The 20602-nt window shown below is 48.3% G+C and overlaps 1 protein-coding gene across 1 annotated transcript in view; it reads right to left on the reverse strand.

The window, feature by feature from the left end:
- MARCHF4 (membrane associated ring-CH-type finger 4) overlaps window positions 1–18551 on the reverse strand; it is a 109864-nt gene extending 91313 nt beyond the window's left edge. The window contains exons 1-2 of the mRNA XM_066345133.1: window positions 18020–18551; window positions 15787–17745 (exon numbers count right to left, since the gene is read on the reverse strand). Coding sequence (XP_066201230.1) covers window positions 15787–16296 — 510 coding nt within the window. The 5' untranslated portion in view covers window positions 16297–17745; window positions 18020–18551. The remainder of the gene's footprint in view (window positions 1–15786; window positions 17746–18019) is intronic.
- Between the last annotated feature and the right edge of the window lie 2051 nt (window positions 18552–20602).

Below are 20602 nucleotides of genomic sequence, written 5' to 3' on the forward strand. Positions count from 1 at the left end.
TTACATGGCAGAAAGAGAGAGAGAGAGCTAGTCAGCTCTCTGGTGTCTCTCTTTATAAGGACACAAGTCCCATCATGAGGGCTCCAACCATGAGACCTCATCTAAACCCAGTTAGTTCCCCAAAACCCCATCTCTAAATATTAATACCATCATGTTGACGGGTTAAGGTTTCAACACCTGGATTTTTGGAGAATACAATTCAGTTCATAGCACCCACCTTAGAAGAAAGAGGGAAATGTTGGTTAAAGGAAAAAAAAAAGGCTTTTTGAGTAGATCCATGAAAGTATTCAAATACCTAATGGGTTTGGATTTCATTAATTACATTACCTTTTGGAAGCCCTACAACTGCCAGGCATGGTGAGTAATAAAAGGTGAACTGAACATGGGGAACAAGATCCCTTGAGCTCGTTCATGTCTACTAGAAAGAAGGAAAGGGGGTCGATGGCGATGGCAGGGCAGGCAGCCTGTGGTGAATGAAGGCTATGGGAGCCCAGCCACGCGAGATGAGCTGTAGGAAGGGACAGGTGACATGGGAGGTAGGGCTTGGAGGAGGTTAAGGTTCGGGCTGGTAAAGGAAGAGGGAAAAGATATCCGGGTTGGAAATCAAAATGCAAAGTCACAGGATGTATTTGGGGACTGGCAGGCAACAGGGATTGGCTAGAGTGTCTGATGGGAAGTAGAGGCGATGAGCCTGGAGGCTGGATGGAGAGGTGAGGTCCAAGTCCCGGCAATCCTTGATTGTGACCATACCACACACACAGAGCATTTAACTTTCTTTCATGACAGTAAGAAATGGGAGAGTGGACTGCTCAGCACTCCTTATTATGTGGAGTCAGGGAGTGACCTCTTTACTGTAGGGAAGACAAGAAACTGGGCATGCTCAGGTGCCTCTGGTCCTTGCCCTCTGTGTCCTGACACTCCTCCTGCGTCCTACTGGATGCTGGTTTCACTAGCCCAGCGATTCCGCTCCTATCTTGAGCATGGCACCTTACCTCTCTGGATCTGAGGTGACAAAGGTTTGTCACTTCTAAAAATTAGGAAAATAATGTCTGTTCTTCCATCCCTACCAGAGCAATATGAACGAGGATCTCTGCACCTGATGGGAGGTGAGGGAGCTCCTAGACCCACAGGCTCCTTCCATACCCCCCTGCAGTTAACAGATGAAAACCCAGTTCAATAAATAAGAGAGTTTTTGTGGAGTTGTTATCTTCAGGCAGGTGGCCCCCAAGCACAGCCAGACCATGGGGTTCCTACAGAAAAGCCATGAAGACCAAGCTCAGAGAGGCTGGCACTGAGGAAGTAATTGCTAGAGAGGAGGAAATGCCCCCTCCTTGCTCTGTACCCTGCCCACACTTTGATCCACTCAGCTCTCTGAAGACATTTGGACTGGGTCTTTTTTTTTTTTTGTATTTTTCTGAAGCTGGAAACAGGGAGGCAGTCAGACAGACTCCCGCATGCGCCCGACCGGGATCCACCCGGCATGCCCACCAGGGGGCGATGCTCTGCCCCTCTGAGGCGTCGCTCTGTCGCGACCAGAGCCACTCTAGTGCCTGAGGCAGGGGCCATGGAGCCATCCCCAGTGCCCGGGCCATCTTTGCTCCAATGGAGCCTTGGCTGCGGGAGAGGAAGAGAGAGACAGAAAGAAAGGAGAGGGGGAAGGGGTGGAGAAGCAGATGGGCACTTCTTCTGTGTGCCCTGGCCAGGAATCGAACCTGAGACTTCCACACGCCAGGCCGACGCTCTACCACTGAGCCAAACGGCCAGGGCCTGGACTGGGTCTTAAAGCATAGCAGGGCGATTGGAAAAGCAATGAGGAGAGAGGATTCGGCCGAGTGGAGAGGAGTATGCTTCTAATGATGGGCGAGAGGGCAGACCTCGTATTGCAATATCTCAGCACTCACTACCACCTGGAGAGTTCTACCTACCATCGCTACTTGGTTACTCAAGAGTAGCTTCTCTGGTGATCCTGCTCCAGCTTTCCCAGGCACTACCAGTCACCCCCCACCCTGCGCCCCATGTGGTCCTTCAGCACAATGGTCCAAGAACCCTGGCCCAAGGACCTGAGCCTATTGCCTTGTGGTTGCTTCTTAGCATGCTGGTCTCTTGCACTAGACTCTGAGCTCCCCATCTGATAGCCACGTTCTCAGAGCCTGGCACACAGTTGTGCTGACTCACTGTCTCCTGAGTGAATGGTCACATTGGTCCTTTTGCTGTCACTAGACCAGGTGAACCAGAAAAGAAATGCACAACAGAACATTTTCATCTTTAACTCATGATCTTTGGAGATGAAAGATCCCGTAAGAGGTCATCAAAGTTGGTTTAATCATTGAGTGCGACTGATGAGGTGCCCAGTGGGATGCACTCAGGTCCTGTCTGTCTTTGACTCAGATCCTCGCCATCATTGTGCCCAAAGCTGTCTGGTTCACCCTCGGCTAGCTCTACTTCCCCTTTTTAAAAACCTGTTTAACAATCATCTTTTTGTAACATTTTATTAGCCAAACAATATGGCATACCTTTTTTGTTATGGAAAATTTCGAAGGCATATAAAAGTAGAGCAAATAGTACTATAGAATAAACCATGTAGCCATCAGCCAATTTCAGCATGTTTGAACACAGAACCAGTCCTGTATTGTCTATAGTAACTGGATTACTTGGAGATAGATTCCAACTAACAAACACTTTTCTACTTGAATTGCATTCATAGGAAGGATGAAAATTAATTTAAATCATGAGGAGCCTCACTCTATGTTTTTTTGAAGGGGAAGGGAAGAAAGTTTGAAATCATATCATATACTTCTCCAGAGCCCATGATTTGGTTGGTTGGTTAGTTAGTTGGTTGGTTGAATGGTTTCTAGGAGGTTTGGAGATTTTTTTTTTAATTTGTTTTTGTTTTTGCTGGCAAACACTTACTGGATGTCAGAGGCAAGAAAGAAGGCCTCAGGTATTGCAAAAATGTAAGCACTGACTTTGCAAAGACTAGAGTCTCTGGAACAAAGATGTGCAAGAGGCGGCAGCAGCCAAATGGACCAACACCGTCTAGTGCCTTTTTCTTCTGAATGAAATAGTTGTATTCCACGTGCAGACACACACCCACTCCCTCTCTGCCTCAGGCTTCCTGCTCACTCCCACTCACCAATGCACACACCACAGGAGTGGACACCTCTGCACTCTCAAGCACACCTGCTCTCATTCACCTGCAGCTGCCTAGTTGGGACAGCTGTTTTCTAAACACGCTGGAAAACTCAGAGCCCCAGCACTCGAAAGCATTTCTTTCTTAAGTAGCACATTGCTCCACAGAGGCTTAAGTCTACGGCTCCTGGAGGGATCACCACGGGATCAATCAAAATATACAACCCACACTCACTCAGTGTGCCCAAGTGCTGCTTTTGGGGTGTGTGAGGTTAAAAGTGTTAAAAAAAACAAAACACCACACTGTCTAATGGCCCATGCTGTTTATGCTGCTGATGATTAACTCTGTTTATATGCATAAGATCCCATATTGGGGAAACTTCCCTGCGCACTCAAGCCTTTTCACTGCTCAGGGGCCATTCTCAAAGCACTTAGACCCTGTCCTTAGACCTGGGAAAGCGTGGAAGGCATGCTTGTAACCCTCCTTAGATAGAGGGGACAGGAGAGACCGGAGAGAAAGCTAATGTGTGTCAGGAGCTCCTTTCATGCTCTGTGGTACGTGCTGTTTACTTAAATGCTCACAACAGCTCTATGAAGTAGTCTGTTTATTCACTCAATGGTACAGGTAGAAGACACTGTGATTCAGAGGATTTATTGATTTGCTCAAAGCCGTGCAACTAGGGAGTAATAGGGCCTGGACTCTAAGCCAAGTTTTTGTAACCACCAAACCCAGGCGCTTTTTCCTATACGGGTAATTCCCAGTTTTTCCAAGTATGAGAACATCCCTCCCCCCATACACATTTAAATGATTTTTGTTTTTTAATTACTCATTTTTCAATAATTTCACATTCACTTAAAAAAAATCTTGTAAAACACCAGGAATTCCAACAAACCCTTCACTTTGTTTTCCCAGCAGGTAACATCTTCCAGAACTGTAATACAATGATCAAAACTGGGAACTTAACATTGACATGATACTATTAACTAACTTACCCCCCTTATTCGAATGTCACCAACTGCCCCACCGATGTGCTTTATCTGGTCCAGAATCCAATCCAGATTACACATTGTATTTAGTTGTCATACCTCCTTAGATGCCTCCAGTCTGGGACATTTCTCCCATTGTTCTTCATCTGTCATGACCCTGACCCTTTTGGAAAGTACTGGCTGGTTGTTTTGTAGAATGTCCCTCAATTTGGATTCCTTTTCATGTCTAAAGTTTCCCAAAGCTTCTAGTGACTCTAGTTGTACTATGTATAGTATAATACTTTATTGACACAATGCTGCACTAAAGTATAGGATGCTTTTGAATGTGTTCATCACAATGGCTTTCATATGCAATTGAAAAAAAAGTATGCAGATTTGTGAGGTACTTTTCACTTAGGCTACCAGCGGGGTGTGGGCATATTTAGTTTCATCTGTTCCCATAATGTCTTGGCAGCTCCACCTGAGGCTAGCCCACAGTTATTCGTACACCAACGCAGAAATTCTCAAAGGAAGTTGGAAGACAATAGAAAGCTGGTGAGGTCAGATAACAACATTAATTGTGAATTTATTGTATGTTTGTATTCCACACTGTGCCAAGACTTGCATTATCTCATTTGAGCCATTTGAGTTTCACGACAACCTGCGAGACAGATGCTACTGCTACCATTCCCATTCTACAAGGGAGGACAGGAAGATTCTGAGTCTGTCGGTGACTTGCTCAACGTCCCGCACCTACTGCACGACAGCACTGGGATTCAAAAGCAGTTCTGCTTGGCCACGAAAGCCCCTGTTCTTATCCACTGTGTTCATTTTCTTCAGAAGCCTTTCTGATTCTTTGCTTTTGCTATTTCTATGCCTGGAACAGTCTTCATTTCCTGTTTTCCAAATTCTTTCCCTGATCCAACTTCCAGATCCAGTTCTAAGTTCATTCTTCCAGGGAGACTTAGTCTATCAGCAGAGGCAGGGGTAGGATTCATCCCAGCCCCAGGATTGGCTGCCACCTGATGTGGCTGAGAAGAAGACAACAGTACTAAGAAGGACTGGACGTTCCTGAGTACAACCTCCTCCTTTCATAAGTGAGGAAATAGCAAAACACAAAACTGTTCATTGAGTGCTTCCAGTGGTCAGGCAGTGTGTGATCTCATTTGACTCTTACAACAACCCTAAGAGGGAGGTACTAACACTGTGGAGGGGGAGACGGGAAGCGCTCGCTCAGACCTGATTTCCTCTCTGTCCAGACACCCAAGAGGACAACACCCCCTACCCCTATGGCTATTAGGCAGAGGTATGTTTTTAGGTCCAGCCAATGAGTTGTAGGCAAAAATGGTGTCGTTCATTCCTGAGCAGAAGCACCTCATTGTTTGTATTCAGTGAGCTGTGAGGGAGCGCGCTGTGTAACATCTGTTGTCCTATCCTGCCGGGGGACTCTGGGGCTTCCCCAGGGAGGCCCCTGATTTGACTTTGCTCAAGAATTCCCTCCAAACATACCATATTTTCTCATGTTAAGACGCACCCTTTTAAAAAAATTTTTTGAGGTCTAAAAACTTGGTGCATCTTATACAGCGGTTATAGATTTTTTTTTTAACGTGCATTTCCCACTTTTTTCCGCTTGTTTTTTTTTTTTTCTCTCCAAATTTTGGGCCCCAAAATTAAGGTGCATGTTTTCTATGGGAGCGTCTTATACATGGGTGATACGGTGATTCAGGAGTGGGAACTGCTGGTTGTCTTAGCCAGGCAAATGAACCAGGGCAGCAGAGAAACCCCCAGTGCTCTCTGACTTAACGCAAGTCTAGTTTGCGTTTCCCTCATGTTACAGTCCCATGTGGGTGAGACTCTTCCACCTTGCGGCCCCCCTACCCGAAATGCGTAGCTGTCAGGTCACGGAGGCAGGGACAGCGAGCTGAAAGAGGCCTCCCTTCCCGCCTCTGTGTGGAGGGACGCGCCTCACTTCCTTTCCAGGCACGTGGTCCGGTGCCCTCCCTTCCTCTCCGGTGCGCACACCCCTGTTCCTTGTATGTCTGGGAACCTCAGGGCGGGTGGAGGCATTTCTCCTCCCCATTTAGCTGCCTCCTCAAACTTGCCCCACACACTGTATTCCTGAAGCGATCACCTACTTCAGAACTGTCGGGTTGAGTTGACCGTGCAGACTCCGGGGCGGCACCCTGGAACTATGGCCAGAGACTTTGCATCGCCCCTTCCCGAGGCCCTTTTGGGCACCCCACGAATGTCTCAGAACGACTGCTGGAAAGCGTGCAGCTCAGGTCAGTGTGACCCAAACTTCAGTCACTTCTTTTCAATTGATTCGCGTGCCTTCTTTATACTTAACATTTTTCTTAAGTGTCTTACATATTTACTTATAAGTTTACTTATAAAGGAGAGTTTTTTGCCACTACCATATATATATATTTAAAAACTGGTATCATTTACCAAAGAAAGAATAAATAGACAGACAGGCCGTGGAACATCCGTATCAGAAAATATTATTCAGAGCTAAAAAGAAATGTGCTATCGAGCCATGAAAAGACATGGAGGAACTGTGAATGCATATTACTACGTGAAGGGAGCAGTCTGCAAAGGCTACATACTGTCTGATTCCAACTACATGACAGTCTGAAAAAGGCCAGTCTGTACTGCCTAGAGTTCCAGGTTGGAGCAGAGGGATGAATAGATGTATTTTTAAGGCAGTGAAATCACTCTGTTTGAGTCTATAATGGTAGATCCAAGCCATTTATGCATTTGTCAGAACCCTTAGGATATACAAGACCAGGAGTGACCCCAGTGTAAACACAGACACTTTGCGTGACAATGTGTCATGTTAGTTCATCCACTGTAACAAATGCACACTGTGGTGCAGGATGTAGATGGTCAGGGAGGCAAGCTGAGGAGTGGGAAGCAGGAAAGTTTATGAGAGCTCTGTACTTTCAGTTCAGTTTTGCTTGAAACCTGAAACTGTTTAAAATATGTATCTATAGCCTGACCAGGTGGTGGTGCAGTGGATAAAACATCGGACTGGGATGCAGAAGACCCAGGTTTGAAACCCCGAGCTCGCCAGCTTGAGCGTGGGCTCATCTGGTTTGAGCAAAACTCACCAGCTTCAGCCCAAGGTTGCTGGCTTGAGCAAGGGGTCACTTGGTCTGCTGTAGCCCCCCTGGTCAAGGCACATATGAGAAAGCAATCAATGAACAACTAAGGTGCCGCAACAAAGAATTGATGCTTCTTATCTCTCTCCCTTCCTGTGTGTTTGTCCTTCACTCTTTCTCTGTCTCTGCCACACAAAAAAAATAAATAAATATAAAGTCTATTAGTTTTTTCTTTTTTTAAAGAATAGCTACACACAAATACAAACAAAACAAGATTAACAAAGTCTAGCTAGATATTACAGTGCATCCAAAGGCTCTGAGCCTGGTGCCTCCTCTCTTTGTTTACAAAAGAGATTGACAAGTGTTAGAAAGGTGTTAAAGACACATTATCACTCCAATGAGATTTTAAAATCCCGGACATAATCGTAAGGCATGAGAGCAAACTGAAAAGAACAATGTTCTCACTTGAGGATCAACGTTATTTAAACTTCACGTCATGTCTGTCTGGGGCAGCCATCCCAGCTGAGGCTCTCAGAGACACTAGTCTAGGGATGCAAACATCTTGCTGTCACAATTTGAGGGTTTTTTCCTGCCACTTCCTCTCCACACTCCTCTGGGTGCAGGGTCTTCTCCTGCCCGCTAGGGACTCAGAACCTGGGAAACCTGGGAAAGTGTCTTTCTACACAGTTCATGCTAAGAGAGTGCTGCCTACTAAAGCTCTGTCAGGAACGTGGTGGTGGTGACGGAGATGGCTGAGGACAGCTACGCTGGGAATGAGGGACCCAGGCAGGGGAAAAAAGAAGCTCAGCTGGGTCGTTAGGCCAGAGCCAAATGTCTGCTGAACAGAGACACTGGTTCTAAATGTGCATCCCTGGTGTCAGGCACAAAAACAGCTGGGGATTTACTGTGGTTGCAGATAACAGCATCTGATGTCTTTAAGGCGTTAGTAGTAGGAAGAGCAGCAAGTGTGCTCCAGGGGTCCCACGCCAGGTCTCTGAGTCACACTGAGAGAATGGGGATATCGCTCCCCTTTAATGAACAGCTGCTGCGTGCCCAGACTTTCATACATGTCCACACCTTACAACAAGTGTTCAAGCTCAGATTGTATTCCTGTTTTGTAAACAAGGAAATATAGGTCTAGGAAAGTTAAGTAAGTTGCCCAAGACCACCCAGCTGGGAAGGGCCCAGATTGGCCATGTCTTTCTGACTTTGAAGCCTCTCTTCTTCTCATTATCCTGCGATAGAAGGAGAATACTCTGTTCCTGGCCAAGTGGTCTCCAGCCAGCGTAATGATACTATGATTACTAGGACAAGAATCATCACCATGTGTCCTTGTAGAATCAGAAAATGAGTCTGGACAGGGTAGAAGGACTTGTAAGGGCTCATCCCTATTCCCTCTGCCTGGTTCTTTAACTTGCATTCACACACAAATATACCTTCTACCATGTGTATACGAGGGACCAAATATCAGTCTGGAGTGAGCATGTGCCAGGAAGGAGGGGAGGGGTCAACAAACACTGAGCCCCTACTGTATGCACAGCCCTAGGCTAGCTGCTATGGTGGCTGCAACAGGCTTCTTTTGGAGAAACTGATGTTGATTTTCTTCGTTCGCATCCAAAGTAACCTCTCCATGAAGAAGGAAACTGATCTGAACTGTGCTCCTCAACACCTCTGAGCACAGCCCCCTGGAGAAATCCTCATTAGAACAGTGAGCTGGGTCCAAGACTGGGGCCCACATGTTCCCCTCATGAGCTTGGGTCCTGGAAAGGGACAGAAGCCTTATTTGCAGAACCCCCTCTATTTTTCTAACAGTTTGTATCACTCAGTTTTCCCTATTGTGTCGCGAGGCAGTCAGTTCCATGTGCACCCTAACCTCACTTTTCACCCATGCAGAGGGAGCTGTCGCATGTGTACTCAGCATAGCTGCACACGTCGACGCTGTCTTACATATGGCACCTCTCAGAGGGGGGTAGGGTGCAGCGCAGCTGACCAGCATCCACTCGCCAGCGCCTTTACGTCCGGGCTCGCTTCCAACTTGGCTTCCATCCCAGCAAACAAGAAGCAGCTCGCTCATTCCCACACTCCTTCTAGTATCCTCTCCCCGTCAAACCTACTCTCCCTCCCCCAACTCACAAGCCTCAACCGGGCTTCTCCAACATACCAGCTGGAAAAGAGAGGGGGCAGAGGGAGGGGAAAAGAGAGAGGGAGGGAGAATTTTCAATGTCTCTTCTTTCTTCTCCCAGGCTCCTTTGAAATGCATGTTTCACTCTTGCCCTCACCAGTTTTATTAAAGTGACTCTGTACGGGGATCTCAGCTAGAAGCCACACCCAGTAAATTAGCCAGCCCACCACAAGGAGATGCAGGCTGGAAAGAGAAGAAGGATTATCCCAAAGTGTCTACTGTTAGAGGATTTACGGACCACTGAGGTGACAATCACTCCCCACTGTCAAGACACCAGGTGTCTCCTCTATTCCAATATCTAATTTGGTTCGTGGAAGCGAGACAGATGCACTCAGTGTTTGATTTGTTTGCATGTGCATGTGTGCACCTGTAAATAATGAGAGCTAAATCTGGGAGATACTAGGGAACCAATGGTTGGGTATGAACATTCTTACATCATCTCCCAGTGAAGAGTTGGAACACTGGTGGATTTTTATGAACACAGGGTGGAGACCGTCCTTTGAAATCTTTGCTGAAGACACATTTGCACGTGCCGGGTACCACACACACTGGCACTAGATACCCCGGGATGAGAATGACCCCTGGAGTTGGAAAGGGCTGCAGGCTCGTCTCTTTCTGCTTGGATTAAAAATCTCTCTGGACCCTCCCATTACATGTCATTGAAATGAAGCCCAGCTCTCAAGCTCAGAGGGATCTTGAAGATCACGAATCCCAGTCACCCATGTGAGCCCCCTTCCCAAACAGCCCGCCCTCTCTGGGCACAGCTTTGGTAGGAAGTGCGGTCTAATAGCAAAACACAAGTTGGCGTCTCTGGAAATTCCATCACTGGCCAAGGCCCTGCCCTTCGTGGTCCCACAGAACAGGTATCTTCTGCCCCCTCTTCTGCCCAGCACACCTCCCGCCTTTGATATCAGTACCTTTTCCCCTGGTCTTTTCTCCCCAGTGCCTCTACCTGTGGAGCTGCCCACTGAATGAGCTCTAGTCTAGCGGCACATTCATTCAACAAATGCTTTAGACTGCAGGTGTCCCCAAACTACAGCCTGCGGGGCCGCATGCGGCCCCCTGAGGCCATTTATCCGCCCCCCGCTGCACTTCCGGAAGGGGCGCCTCTTTCATTGGTGGTCAGTGAGAGGAGCACTGTATGTGGCGGCCCTCCAACGGTCTGAGGGACAGTGGACCGGCTCCCTGTGTAAAAAGTTTGGGGACCCCTGTTTTAGAGTAAAAAGCAGGTGTCAGGGACTAGATTGGGAACTGATGACCCAAGGATGAGTAAATACACCAAGTTGCTGCTTCCAGGGGTTTCACAGCCCTCTGCAGTGCCCCCCTGAGGCCCAGGCAAGAGGGTTTCTAGCTTTAGAGGACCCCGCTCTGCCTCTTCTTCAGCTGCACCCTTCCCGGAGGGCGAGGAGTCTGCAGAGTCAAGGAGACACACCCCTCTTCTAGGACATGCACCAATTACCCGGGACTCTGAAATTTCTCTTTCTTGGGCCATGAGTTTGCTCCTAAGACCTTCAAGATTCTTCAAGTTAAACAGAAGAGAGACAAGGGAGAGCTGTTTGGGAGTGGCATGCATAGAGATTGGACAAGCCAGATGGAATGTCCACTTGCGTGTGTCCAAGGGTCATCATAGATGGAGCCAGCAGTTGGAAAGGGCACCAGAGTGGTCTACAGTCCAAGGCCAGATATCCCTACCGGGCTGGCACAGAGCTAAGAGGACTCATAACAGTTCTGAATTCAAACCTGTCTTCCAGGATGTTTTGCAGGTATATTTGTCAGGGTAGGAGAATAAGATGCACTTTATTTAACAGTTTGTTTGCTGGATTTATTACTTTTAAGCATCTTGACCCATGACATGTGAGCCTTTATCTATACTCTTGCCCAAGGGTCCATGAAGGTTAGGGCTGGGTCTGTTCTTTGTGGAGACAAATATTAATTAATCACACAGCGAAATGTCAAATTGTAGTAAGAAAATAATGCACCATTTGGGTCTCTTCTAAAATGCTCTATTTGAGCTCTACTTCCAGGGTTCTCATTGCATCTTGAGGTCTCCAGGTTTTTTAAAGCTCTGCAAAGACCCTTCTCTTACTCTCCAAGAACCCAAAACACAAAATATTCCACACTATTCCTACTGCTTTTGAACACGGAGCTCCAGGGACACAGACCCCAGGAAGAATGAGAGGTAGACTATGCTCATTAATCTCTGCCAGACTCATTTCCTGTTTCCCATCAGGTCCAAAGCAGGTGCCCTTCCACCACCACGGCCATGGTGGATCTTATCCTGGTACCCACTTCCAGGTGCTCCACAGCTGGCCCAGCCTGGAAGGCAGTTTCACCTCTTTGTCCAGGTACCCTTGTGTCTCACATCTCTTCTGCTTCTAGCTTTCTAAACTCAGTCTGTTTCATCTCACTTGGTCTTCAAGCAGCAACAGGCAAGAAGCCTTGTCTGACTAATTGGAGAAAAGGTAGCGAATTCTCCCACTTGCCTCTCTGAATAGGCACCCCACACACTAGCCGCTTTGAAACATGCATCCCTTTCTTGGACCCGATTTGACTGTAATTCACCTGCGACTCACTGCGTGTTCTTGATCTCGATCTGCCTCTGTGATGTCTGGGTTAGACTGTGCAACTCCCAGAGGGCAGGGCCACATTGTCCCTGTGCCTTTAGACCCTGCTCAGCAGAGCAGCAGGAATAGGTTGGCACTTAATAAAGACACTTGATGGTGGAAACAGGAGCAGCACTCTGCCTAGAGCACTGCGAGTGCACAAGAAACAAGCTACGAACACAACCAGACCACGATCACAGCAGTACTCCTGCCAGACCGGGAGCCAGGAAACAACTTTTGCCTCTTCAATGAGGCAGAGGGTATATTCCCTTGCTTCTGAGACAACAACACACTGTGACAATACTGCTTTAGCCATGTTGACTGATCGGATGCGCCGAAGGACCTTATGAACTGGAACCTATTATCCTTATCCCGGTTCTACAAATGAGGCACAGAGAGGCTATGCCATTTGTTCAGACTCAAACTGGGGCCATCCGGCTTCAGAGACCTCAGCTCACCCACCAAGGTTCACTGTGCCTCGAAGTGAACTAGGGACGGAGAGTGAAGGGATGGCAACTGGGCTCTTGTCTCACACTCTCATGGACCCTTGACCCCTGTCCAACCTGAATGAATGGCTGAGAGAAAGAGTGGGCACTCGATCAACTTTCCAGTATGAAGCCACGCTGTCTCTCAGAGCATTTGCTCACACCTGTCCCTCCCTGTCCTCTTGTCCTCTCCTCTGTTTCTCAAACATGCTCAGCTTGTTCACACTGAGGCCTTTGCGCCTGCTGTTGCCTCCATCTGGAGTGTCCTTCCTCAGACCTATGCGCCAGGGGGTCCTTCTCATCGCGCAGGTGTCGGCTCAGAGGGCTTAGGAAGGCTGCTCCTGATCGCGCTATCTCATGTAGCTGCTTCTTTCCCAAGCTCTCCCTTTTATTCCTGTCCCTCTCATTTTTCTGTTTCACTTTCATCGGGGCACTCAACACCATCTAAACTCACCTGATTTATCTGGTAGTTTGTCAATTTCTGCATCTCCACTAGACTGTCAGATTCAGGAGAGCAGTTTCATCTGTTTTGTCCACTCCTGGATACTCAGTGCCTACAACATCACCTGACACACTGTAGATGCCTACTCCTTAGGTATTAAACGCGTGGATGAATGAATAATACAAAACCCTTTAAAAATACGTGGTGCTATTTGGACCCTTTCATCGCCCCTCACCACATACATTATAAGCCCTTGGCAGAAAGAGACCACATGTCATTTCTGGCAGTCCTTTAGCCCTTGGAATAGTGGCAAATGACTGGCGAGCTGTTCGGTCCCTTTGTTTAGGCGGAGAAAGGACCAAGACATTCCGCCCCAAGATTAAACACTGTCTGCACTCCTTCCCAGGACACGTGGGGGCAATTGCTGGACAGCTCTCTCCCTGGACAAAAACGAAGATACTGAAATCTCAGCTTCTCTCTCCACCCCCACTCTCTCTCTCCCTCTCTCCATTCTCTAGAAAGTTTTCCCCGCCTCCTCCCTCTTTGTCTCCCTTCCTCATTGAAATGCTATGGAGGAAAATGAACAAAAAAGTGAAAAAATGTGTTCTCTATCTAACCTACGTTTCTCTTAATACTTCTATATCACAGTCTTCTTATAATCTCCTGGTTCCTGTACAGATAAAGCAAACACCCCAAATATAATAATTATATGCAGGAAATATTTAATTTGATCCTATCTTAATGCTGACACAATATCTTATTTTTTCCATATAATAATAGAACCCATTCTTTCTCAATGTTAGCTTTTTAAGTCAATGCTTTCTTTATGACACATCATAAAAATAATAAACAAGAAAGAAAAGCTCCTAATCTCTGATCCAACACTGTAGCACATGAGAGTGTTTCAAAATATTTTTAATGATTTCATTCTTTTCTCAACAAAAATACTGCTTTTTCATGATCAAAATACATGCTATTATATTTTAATCCCTTTCAAGGCATTTTTTATGCTCATTACCTCCTGGATCTTCCCAACACGTATAAGAAAATGAGAGGGGACAGAAAAAGGTGTCTTGAAATCACAGAAGTTGGAGAAGGGACCCAGAAGCATAAAGCTATTTGAAGTTCACACAGCAGGTGAAATACCATCCAAAACAGGCTTCAGGTCCTGCTGTTCTCTGTAGACAAGGATGCTCTTACTAGAAGCCGCCCTGCCAGAAGCCCCTATGACATGCAGACCTGAGCCAGCACAGATGGGAGAAGAAAGAAACCAAAAACAATTCCTTCTTTTGGAACAGTTGAGGCTCCTGATAGGGGCAAGGTCCTGACCAGGTGTGCTCCCAAAGTGAGCCGTCCTCTCGCTTCCAGCTGAGCCATTCCGCCGTGTCTGCTGAGGCCCAACACCGGAGCTGAAGGACTGTAAGAACGGTACTGAGTAGGGATGCTGGACCTTCTCCCCTAACAGGAACCCTCCACTCTGGGCAGTTCTTCACCTGGACTTCAGGCAATCCTCATCACAAGTAGGAGGAATCCAGCCTTCAACCTCTCAGAGATGATTCATTCTCCCTGAGACCTACATCTCCTCCCCTCATAATGCCCAGGCTGTGACCCTAGTCATCATCTATTCCATTCAGAACAGAGATCAAGTGAATGAAAATGTCAACTAAACTTCTCACAGAGCCAGCCCTCAACAAGGACCAGGACCACCTGGGAACACCACATGGCATCCTAATGCACTGACATTTGTTCGGGGGGGGGGGCACCCAGAAGTCTTCCCTTCACTTCCGGGGAATCAGAGAAGAAGTGGCTGATGTGATCACTTAACCTTGCCCAAGGTGCAAGTGAATATTGTTTCGCCAGCATGACTGACTAGATTGGACTTTCAGATCTGGGATGCTATGGAAAGTGTTGTTACAATATGACTCTGGAAGAATGTGAACGTGCTATCCATCACTGCAGACACTAGAATGGAAGTGGAGCTCAAAGGAGTGGAGTAAGTATGTCAGTGAAAATCTGAATGAATGGGGTAGTGAGAACTCTCAGACTTGGGAAGACTCTGGTTGATGAGGTACTTGCCATGCCCTATCCTGGACTGGGAGAGTTGAAGGGACAATCTAAGTTGAAGTGCTTCAGGCTTGAAAAGGGGAATGGATATGACAAGATTCCCTACTGGCTTCTCTGTTTCCCTTAAACTCACTCTCACTCCACTTACCTATTTGCTTTCAACCTATGAAAAACTTGAATCTGCCAAGAAGTGTCTTAGCAAACTGTAGCCTTCTTGGCCTGAGAATCTCTCTCCATTTCCTCTGCAGTGACTAAAGCCCACTGCTGAAAATGCAATATAATATGGGAGGGGGCAGTCTCAAAACGAAAGAACAGGTACAGGCTCGGAGGGTTTCCGTCTGTGAGGATAGGGAAGGAGGACAAGATCTCTGCACACTTTCATGGAGCGAAGAAGTTGGAACCTGGGGCTGAAGATGGGCTGGGGTAAATGTCACTAACAACAAATCAGATAAAAGGGTGTCTTTACAACAAGCACGAATGGACCACCAACTTCCATCATTTCATTGCTTCTGATTTCTGGATCTTCTATTCTGAGGACACTTATGGAATTTCTGCATGGAATTGAAAATACTAGCATTGGAAGGAAATATGCAAAAACCAGGATACAGCTGAGCCACCAAACAGGCTCTGTCAGACACCAGACACCTCTTGGGAAAACTTAACCAGAAGAAACATCATTGAGGAAACCCTTAAAACTTACAGTCCACACATTAGACACAACATAATGGCTCCCCAGAGCAAGCAGGTGAGGAGCGAGCCACCTGCAAGATCTGGAGACACCACAGGAAAGGAGGTAAAGAGGAAACGGGCTCACCTGTTCTGGCCCCTGGAAGCAGATGCGGCACAGCGGGGTCCTCATGCCACTGTCCAGGCTGCTGCCCAGCGAGTAGCGATCCTCGGCCTTCCCCTTACAGAAGTCATCTGAGGAGGCACTGCTGAGCAGCGAGCCAGGTGGCTCGGTGGCTGGGCCACCCCAGTCATCCTCCACAGAAGGTGGCAGCGGTGGCAGAGGAGGGGTCTCCCTGCCCACTCCTTCTCGAGGGCCCCTCCAGCCTGCCCACCCTCCGGCACCCAGAGCCGGAAGGGTGTTGTTGTTGGCCGTCAAACCGGGGGGCTGGGGATCGCCGTGCATGGGCAGGGGCGCTGGAGGGGGGCGCCGCAGGAGGAAAACCTTCAGGTCATTGAAGAGCATGCGGCAGCGGCACTTGAGGAGACCCTGGTGGCGCAACATCTGGGGAGCCGGAGTGCACAGTCCACAGCGGTACCAGGCACAGCAGTAGCAGCAGCAGCACCACCAGAGCAGCCCGCTCAGGGGCATCAGCATGTACCCAGTGGAAGCAGAGAGCCCGGAAAGGGCAGCTGGAGTCTCGACAGAAAACAGGATGGTTCGGGGAGGTCCACCGCGTATCTGTGTTATGCTGGAGTCTGCTTTCTCACTGGCTCCTCTTAGAGCCCCTCCAACTAACAAATAAATTGCCCCCAGGACTGAGGGCTGCAAGTCACTGACTCTGAATTTCACCTGGAAAAGCCCAGTAATAAACGGTTTTCTAGCCCTCCACCCTTACCAGTCCAACTTGAGGCTTTGCTCAAGGTGCCTCCTTTCTGCCTTTGACTTGGGGGCACCAGTAGGGGCAGAGGGGTAAAAAAAAATGTTGAGGATAGGCTGTTAGGGCCTTGAGAAGGTCTGATTGTTAAAAAGTTCCCCAGGAGATGATTATTGGGTTGCTCTCAAATTCCTAGGCAGTAGGATTCTTTTTTTTCTTGTATGAAAAAAAAAAAAAAGTGGGGAAGATTATAAATAAAATTTGGAGTGGACTGAGCTGGGATTAGGGCAAGCTAGCTCAGTGAAGAATTGAGGGCTACACGTGTGAGAGAAAAGATTGTTTTCCTCAGGTAGCAAAAGATTGGTTGTGTGTGTGTGTGGGGGGGGGGGGTTGAGGTAAGGTGGGAAAGAAGGGAGGTTGGGACGAGTTTTAATTCTCCTGGGCAGAAAATTGGGGCAATTAACCCCAGAAGCACCAGCCTTGCTTTTAAGAGAGCAGTTGGAGGGGGGGAGGGATTGCAGGTGAACTCGGGCCAGGGGCTTGTGCTTTGCCTCGGCAGCCAAAGGGCTGCCCAGAAAGGGGACGCCAATTAGGAGGCTAGAGGTGGGGAAGAGGAAAGAAAGGGGAAAAAAGAAAAGATCTTTTAACCCTTGCAGAGCACCTTCTTCTTGAGTATTAAGATCCTAGCTAGAAGGGTGTGTGTGAGGGACAGGAGGCACCGGAGCAGAGAAAAGGGGTGCAGAAGAGAGGCTTGGAGGACGAGACGGAAGGAAGGAGTAGTTACATGATCTCGGCCCCCGGTCTACCCCAGCGGCCCTCGGTAAAGCCGTGGCCCCCTCCCCGGGGCTCCATCAAAGGTCCTCTCCGGCGAGAGACAAGGGCGGGGAGAAGGGCAGGGCCAGGCGGGCGAGTGGTGGCCTTGCGTTCTCCTCCTTTTCCTTCGCTGCTGGGCGGCTGTCGCCTTCCTCGTCTGGCTCCGGGCGTGCCCGCGGCCGCCGAGGCTGCTGTGGAGGCGGTGGCGACGGCCGGTCGGCGTCCGGGTGTCTCCGGGGCGGGGGCTGCTCTGGCTCGTCCTCGGGCTGCTGCTCGCCGTCCGGCGCGGCCGCGACTTCAGGCTTCATGATCCGCCTTCTCCTTCTCCTCCTTCCCGGGGGGCCGGCCCTGAGCCCCCGCGCCGGGGCAAGGCTGCCATGCAACCCGAGGCGAGGCAGGCGTAAGGGTGGGGGCGGCTGAGGAGCGAGAAAGGGGGGGGGGTAATAAAAATGAAATGATACTAGCAGCAGCAGAAGAATTCGATTCTCAAATAATCGGGGAAGAGTGCTTCTGAAGGGGTGGGGGCGACGGAGGGCGGCCGCCGGGTCTTCACGGCAGCTCTGTCCCCGCTAACCCCCCCACCCACCCAAGGGCGGCCTCGGCCGGCTCTCCGCGCCCCCCCCACCCCACCCCCAAGCCGCCACTCCCTCCTCTCCACTGCCTCTGGCTGGCTGGGCTCGCTGTTGCTACCTCTCCTCGCAGATGCGACGAGGTAAGGCTTGTTTGCGGTGCCAGTTGAAGGTGGGGAGAGGGAAACGAAGCAGCGTGGCCCAGGTGGGATGCAGTCAGCACTTAGCTCCGGCGAGGTCCTCGCGACTCCCCCCAAAACCGTAGATAAATATATCTCTTATAAAAAGGCGAGAGAAAGCAAATCAGATTCCAGGCTGTCTCCAGGTGTTGTCTCGTCTTCCGCCGTTGCTCAGCACCCGCCGCCTCGGCTGCTGCCCCCCTTGGCTCAGTTCCCAAAGGGGTGGTGCTGGAAGAGAGGCGGCGTGGGCTGTGAGTTGACCGTCCGAAGACTGGCAACAATGTTCCTGGAGCGAAGAGAGCAGCGAGCGATCCGCCACCGCCGCTGCTGCTGCTGCTGCATTCAGCACCCCGGGCGAGTGGACAGCTCCCACCCAGACCCCAGCGAGCCGGGCAGGTGGGGGCCTGACGCAGACGCCGCGGAGGGATGGAGGAGGGAAAGGGGGTGAGAGGGAAAGAGACTGGAGGGAGTGAGAGCGAGAGGAGAGAGGAACTGAGCGAGGGAAAGGGGTGGGGAGGGACCAAGGGAAATGGAAGGAAGGAGGAGAGGGAGGGATTTAGAAAGGAAGGGAGGAGGGAACAAAGCGGAGGAAGAGGGAGAAAGGCAAGTAGGTTGGAGGGTAGCGATTCAGGTATTAACGTGTATTCCCACCCCACCCTCCACCCCCAGCTGGAAAGTATCGGTGGATAGCATGGTTGTAGAATTTCTTCCCACTATACACTATCACTACCCTCCTCAAGGCACATACACAGACTTCTACATCTGAACCTGCTCTGCTCAACCTGCACATTGCCCTGCTCATATAAACATTTTAAGCAGACATCACTCTGCAAGCTTTGGAAGAGAGAAAGTTTTGTGATTCTCGCGCTGATGTGGGGACTTAATGGAGAACAAGCCCTTCATGATTAGGAACTAATGAAAAAGAAATACTTCCAACACGGAGGGAAAGTATTAAGTTCCAGAGATTCTTTTTTAGGTCAGTGATGGCATATAGTAGGTGCTCAATGCATATTTGTTGAATGGATTATGACCACCACCACCATCACCACAGTTATCATTCATTACTCCGAGCCATTGACCTCTTTCTATCGTAGAGTGGAAGAGTCTAAAGTAATATTGCAGCCTCATCTTAACTAATATTTCCAGCCTTTCACTGAGACATTGACAGGAGGTCATTTGAAATAGATTTGAATTTCTCTTCTTATTTCTGCATCTGACTCATGTCACCCTGCCCTGTTCTTCTCAAGAAGTTTCTAGTGAGCAGAAAAGTAGGAAATTAGTATAAAAATAGCCCCCAAATGTGAAGAGCAAGAAAAATAAGAAGTGGTCTGTACAAATACTCAATGTTCGCACATTGCTTTCTTGCCTTTTCTCATAGACATTCTCCCCACCCCATCACCTCACCCTTCCAGAGCCATAGACTTGGACAAGCTATCCCAATGAGTCATCCACACAGCTGTGGTAATGTCCTTAGAAATGCTGGAGCCACAGATAAAATAACATTCAAAATCTCTGCACCAAAATATCATTGGCGTGAAGTTTAGCCCTATGAATAAAAAAATATTTACCCCTTTGCTGAGTGTGGCTATTTGTTTGAATCATGCTTCAACACCCACCAAGGCTGTTGAGAACTGGCCCATAGTGAGTGATTTGAAGATGATGCTGATGCTATTAACAAGTACAAAATAATGTGTATATTATTGATATCAGCATGACCACTGTGCTGCAAAGAAAATTTCTTTGTTTAAAAAATTCAGCCGCTCTCAAAGAAAATTCTTTGTGCTCCACATCACCCTGTGCCCACCTCTGACATTGTGCAAGTCACACTCTGTAATAATAGTCTCATCATGCATTTATCTCCCTTTACAAGACTCAGAGCTTGAAGGCAGGACCCAGTATTTATACTTGTATCATCAGCACATCATATAGTGCCTAAACTCTGGTGCGTGATCAAGAAAATGAACACAGAATGAATGAATGAATAAATGAATGAATGGCTTTTTGTTTAGCAAAGCTATCATATTTCTCCCCTTCAAGCTAGACATATACATATGAGGGCTCTCATACATGACTGAATATCTGCTTGACCTAAAATTGATCATTTGGTTTTTGTGCTGGCAAAATACTAGCTCCAAGTGTGGCATGCAAGTAAATTGGGACTGGAGATAAAAAAGCCATATGAAACCTGTATTCAGAGTCATAGAAAGGACGATATCCCTAAGAAGACTGTCTTTCCCAACCCTTCCACTGAAAGCAAAATGATTTCTGGAAACAGAAGGCTGCTAAGGATGGGAAGCAACAAAAGGACTGTCTTCAGAAAGAACGAAAGGCTTGAGAGTTCTGTTTTAAATATAATGTAAATACTGAAAAGCACTTCACTGAGTTAGAGTCTCTCTGTGCTGATGATGAAGCGGTGCTTGTGAGCCTCAAGAGAAAAAGCCACAATAAAGAAAATGTTAAATCAATGAATCTCCATTTAAGCATTCAAAAAATATTTACTGAACACTAATTATAGGCAAGGCATT

The sequence above is a fragment of the Saccopteryx leptura genome, chromosome 7 (genome assembly GCF_036850995.1).
Source record: "Saccopteryx leptura isolate mSacLep1 chromosome 7, mSacLep1_pri_phased_curated, whole genome shotgun sequence".
Lineage (NCBI taxonomy): Eukaryota > Metazoa > Chordata > Mammalia > Chiroptera > Emballonuridae > Saccopteryx > Saccopteryx leptura.